A 5,091-nucleotide genomic window follows, 5' to 3' on the forward strand; every position below is an offset into this window, starting at 1 on the left:
TCACTACATAAAATGTGTCTCTCTCTTGTTTATTTCCCACCTGCTTTCCGAGCCCCTTTCTCGGACAGGTAAGACACCATCTTTCGTATGGATGACTTGCTCCCCACGTGCTCCTCTTTGCTTGGATGTGCATGTTGGGGTGCTGGGGGAGGGGACCCAGCTGGGATCCAGTCACCTCTCTCTTTACCATCACCATTCTTTATTGCACCACCAACCCTCCAGTCCTGAGCAAGGGAGGAATGAGCTTGGAGTCACTAGTGCCCTCTACATGCAAGGGGCTCATTGTACATGCCTGGGCCTGCAGGTGATGGACAGCCCAGCCAGAGCCCCACTTTGGAGACAAGGGCAATTGCTCTAGGCTTGACCCCAAAAGCCCCTGCAGAGGCCACTCCAGGCAGGGATGGGGGTGGGGGTTGGGTGGACTTTGCAAATGGAAAAAGCTTTGGGGATGGTTTCCCTATGATGTCAGCTCACTGTGCACTTTTTAAATATTTATATAAAATGTCGATTCAGTTCAACTAGCATGTCCAATGTAAGGTCTTATGCTAGCGTGGGGGAAGATAAAAAGCACTTCAGAGGCTGCATTATCCAGAGGAGCTTAACATGTTATTATAGAGAATGAGAGGTGTTAACCAGTAAGACCTAGAGAATTTTAGGGAGACTGAGTATGATGGGCTCTCTGTAAATTACTTAAAATCAGTGTATACATTTTGAAGACAGAGAACAAGAAATACAAGAATTCCAAAATAGTGCATAATCCAAGTTATTTAGGTTTATTAGAATGTGTCTTCTAAATAACAGTAAAAAAGACTCACAGTTTATGAGTTACTTTGATAGGTGATTTTGTGCTTACAATTTTAGAAATGAATATGTATGCTCTGAAATTTCATTTAAAACTAGAGGGATATCACCATAGAAATCACGAGCCAGGAAGCTAGGGGGAATTTGCCTTCTCCAGTGTCTCTCAACATTTTTTTTGGTTCCAGGGTGGTCCCCAACTTCCTGATTTGGGGGAGAATAGTTAAATGCTTTAATTTCCAAGGACTTCTCTGTTAATTTGCAGATTTCATGGTTAAAGAAAAATTTAAAAGATGTGGGACACAATAGGCAAATTACGGAAAAATGGCCAGCATGGGTGGATTCCACAGGAACAGAGCCAGGAGTTGCTAACCCTGCTGTGGGTGGGCTGGCAATGCCTGCCATGGGTGGGTGTGCAACTGGGACCCAGCCAGCCTGAGCCAGTCAGCTGTGTGGTCTGGACCTGGGGTGCTCTAAGTGACTTCCCTGGTGTGTCCCCTGCAGTGGGGCTTTCCCTGAGTGTGGGTTAGGGGCAGTTCCAGAGGTGACTGTGGAATTATCCACAGAGGGAGATCCCCCACCTGTCCCCTCTCCTACTGCCTCACCAAAGACCCTTAGAATATGGCTTATTTAGGTAGGTGGCTCAGAAGGGAAACCAGAGAAGGCCTCCCCCTGACCCAGGACTCAGCAGTACAAGCAGCATATCACAGTTTGTTACTCTTAGGAAAAGTCAGTGAGAATAAGCAATTAGTAGAGGTGTTGACAGAGAGAGAGGCCCAGTGGTCAGATGTAACCTCCCCTGCTGCCAGATTAACAAAATATCTGGAGTAGTTGGTAAGGAAAGAACCTCAGGCCCATTTTCAAGGCCAAAGTGGGTCTGGGTATCTTGAGGACTAAACTGGATTTCCAGGTGAGCAGAGGAGGCCCGAGAGAGAAAGTATATGTGGACAGCAAGGCTTAGAGCTCCAGCTGTGCCAACAGCAAACTTTGGAGCTAAGACTTGTCCTCCACAGTTCTACCTCTGCAAAATGGCTTTGGCAAGTCAAGATACTTCTTGAGTATCTACTGTGTACCACACCCTGGCTTGCTGTTGCAGATACAAAGATGAGTTAGACATCATCTCTGCCCTGTAAATATTCACAACTCAATGGGTCTCTGCCTAGCCTTTTAAGTTAATCATTTGAGCTAGAGAAAGATCCCAGGGAGAAGGACCATCTAGGCCTACTTGGGCAGCTGTTCCATGATCCAAGGCAGGGCACAGTAGAGAAAAGGACCCTGGACTTTGGGTGAGAAAAGCTGAGCTCAAATTCTTGCCTGGACAGCAGTTAGTACTGTAGCTTGGGCTGGCAGTTCATTTGTCTGACCCTTCTTCCTCATCTTCAAATAGAAATCCTCCCATGCCCACCTCACTGGGTGACCACAAGGATTCAGGGAGCTGGGTGTTGCTCTCTGACTGCCCCATTGGCACTGAGTCCTTGTCCCTTTGGTTGCGAGCTGGCTCTGAACCCCCATTTAGCATCTGCATGCAGCTGGCCTAATCTCCCAGCATGGTCCATTCTTCATGAGGAAAATGCATTGCACATGGTGTTTCAGGGGTAGGGGGGAGTGGCTTCTAGCTTCTAGCTCCTGGCCTCATATTTGCCATCCCTCCACCAACATCTGCCCTAGTGCCCCAGTCAGAGCACCACGTGTGCGCCCAGCAGTGCACGGCCATATATTTCATTGCTTCATCCTCATTTTCCCTTCCTTTATTGCAAAATGTCTGGTGAATCTCCAAGATAAGGGGTCAGACCATGAGTTAAGGAGGCCAGTTTAAAGGGATGTGTTACCTTTTTTTGGCTAGAGTTTTCACCCATTAACTTGAGCTGGCAGAACTAGAACTCTTGGTCTCTCCTCCTTCAAGAGAACTGGATTGGAGGGTTGAAGTGTTTTGTTGAATATTCCTGGAAGCCAAAGCAGGCAGAGTAACATGGGCACAGCCCCACTCCTCTCTACTCACCCTTTCTCTCTCCCTCTGTGTTCACAGTTGACCATAGTATGTTCGAGAATTTGAACACAGCTCTCACTCCCAAGCTCCAGTCCAGCCGCTCTGTTCCCCACCTGTCCAGGCCTACAGCCCCCAGCTCCACCACCCTGGGACCCATGGGGCCTGGTGGAACGGGGCTCTGGGTCGGCAGTGGCCAGCACCTCAGGAACCTGAGCAAAGCGATGGGGGCCAAAGTAAACGACTTGCTACGCAGAAAGGAACCCTGGAGCCTGGGAGGCGTGAGTGTGATGGAGATCAACAGGACCGCAAGGGCCCAGCTGGCCAGTGGGGCTGACCTGGAGGATGAAAGGTAAGTGCCCTCCCCACCCACCACCCACTTGAAAGGCCCTTGGACTGGTCATGGTGTCCCCAGAGGGGCATACCCCTGGGGAACACAGTGTCAAGTGAAGAATAGCTGAAGGGTTGGGTGATGTTCATGGTGCCCATTGCCTCCTGGTGGGTGTGTCATGCCCAGCGGCTCCCCTATCCTAGAACAGCATGGCGGGGCAGGTTACATTATTTCCACTTGCCGATAACGCAAGTTCAGAGGTAACGGAGTGGCTTCAGGTGGCAAGATCAGGAGTTGGCACAGCTGGTGCCAGGTGCTGCCCCCCAGGTGGATTCTGACCCCCAGCCCCACTTGGCACCTGCTGCCTTGACTCTTGCTGAGGAGACAGGTAGCCAGAAGCCGCTGGGGCAGGGGAAGAGGGTGGTCCTCCCTCTCTTCCCTCTTGTACCAGTGGGCCCTCTCCAGGCCTATTTGAACACCGCCCCTGGGTTCAGGTGTCACATTGCTCAGTGTTGGTCCCAGTGTTGTTGCTTGTGCTGCTTGGTGACAGGGCAAAGCTGATGGTTGTGCTCAAGCTGCTCAGATCACATAAATGAGACCCCTGAGGGTAGTGCACTCCCTGGGCAGGGGAGAGTGAGGCAGAGAGTGCTGCGTAGCTCTTTCTGGAAATCTTGTGTGTCCACCCAACAGGTTGGCCCTGCAAGAGGTGTTCCCTCGGCTGGATCCTCCACCTCCCATCACCAGGAAGCGGACTCCGCGGGCCCTGAAGACCACACAGGATATGCTGATTTCCTCGCAGCCTGTCCTGAGCAGTCTGGAGTATGGGACAGAGCTGTCACCTGGGCAGCCCCAGGACTCCCCTCCTGCCAAGCCCATCCCAGATGATGCATCACTGCCAGAGGCCACCCCAGAAGAGGTGGATAGGGGCGAGGCTGTGCCCAATGGAGAGGTTGCCCTGTCAGTTCCTGACCTTATCCACAAGGACAGCCAGGACGAACCCAAGGTCAAGATGACAGAGTGCAGAAGGGCCTCCTCTCCTGGCCTCATGGAGAGAAATGGCCTCAAACTCAGCCCCATCAGCCTGACTGAGTTGCTAGAGGACAGCAGCCCCCCTTCTCAGGCACGGACCTCCAGCCTTGACAATGAGGGTCCTCACCCAGACCTACTGTCCTTTGAATAGAGCCTCATCTTGCCCAGCGCACCCCTTCCCTCAGCTTCTCTTCTGCCATGTGCCGCAGCCCTCGCCCTAGCTATGTCCTCCTTGCATGAGGCACCAGAGGAGCACCAGTTCTCCTGTGCAAGGCCAGACATCCATGGCCTAAGGAGCGATATCCTAGCTAAGGCGTGTCTGCAGAGTGGCAGACACTGGGTTCTGTCCCTGGTTCTCGAGTCCGTTGGCTCCTCCAGGTGCTGGAGCCCCTCTGCTCCCTGGTCATCTTGGCTTCTACTGAATTTCCAGGTCACCGGCCAGGCGTGATAGGTTCTGTGAGGATCCCCTTCACCCGTGTCCTTACATGCCTGCCCCTGCTCTGGAATCCATGCTTGATTCCTGCTGTCTCCCTCAAGACCCAGCCCCCTGCCTTGGGGGTCTCAGGCTGAATGAGGCATGAAGGGTTCGGCTTGATGATGGGCGCAGACCCAGAAAGCTGCACACCTGAGCGCAGCCCAGCCATGCTCCTCCCGATTCAAGGCAGCACAGGTCCTGGCTGTCACTGTGCTCTTGCCCCCATGGGAATGGCCAGAAAAGATGCTTCCAGGCCCAAGATGTTGAGGCCGCCTGCTTGTCCAGGATTCTTGGGGTGTTTCCCATCTTATCAGATGGAGAAACATGGTGCCTTGGAGTGGGCACAGAACCAGCCACTGGGCAGCTGTGAGGAGCTGCCGGGTGCTGGGGAAGAGGATGCCAAGGCTCCTGTGCTGGGTCTCCAGGACCCAGCAGACACAGCAGAGCACATTCTGATCACTTTGGGGGAGAGCT

General features: G+C 52.6%; 1 protein-coding gene across 1 annotated transcript; it reads left to right on the forward strand.

The window, feature by feature from the left end:
• Window positions 1-2,835: 2,835 nt before the first annotated feature.
• On the forward strand, window positions 2,836-4,293 carry LOC311180795 (uncharacterized protein C1orf226 homolog; the record flags this gene model as incomplete). The annotated part of the gene is made up of 2 exons (XM_084248759.1): window positions 2,836-3,134; window positions 3,804-4,293. The coding sequence occupies 2 exons, from the start codon at window positions 2,836-2,838 to the stop codon at window positions 4,291-4,293; spliced, it is 789 nt and encodes a 262-aa protein (XP_084104885.1).
• Window positions 4,294-5,091: the final 798 nt, after the last annotated feature.

Source organism: Talpa europaea (assembly GCF_964194135.1).
Source record: "Talpa europaea genome assembly, chromosome: 12".
Taxonomy (NCBI): domain Eukaryota; kingdom Metazoa; phylum Chordata; class Mammalia; order Eulipotyphla; family Talpidae; genus Talpa; species Talpa europaea.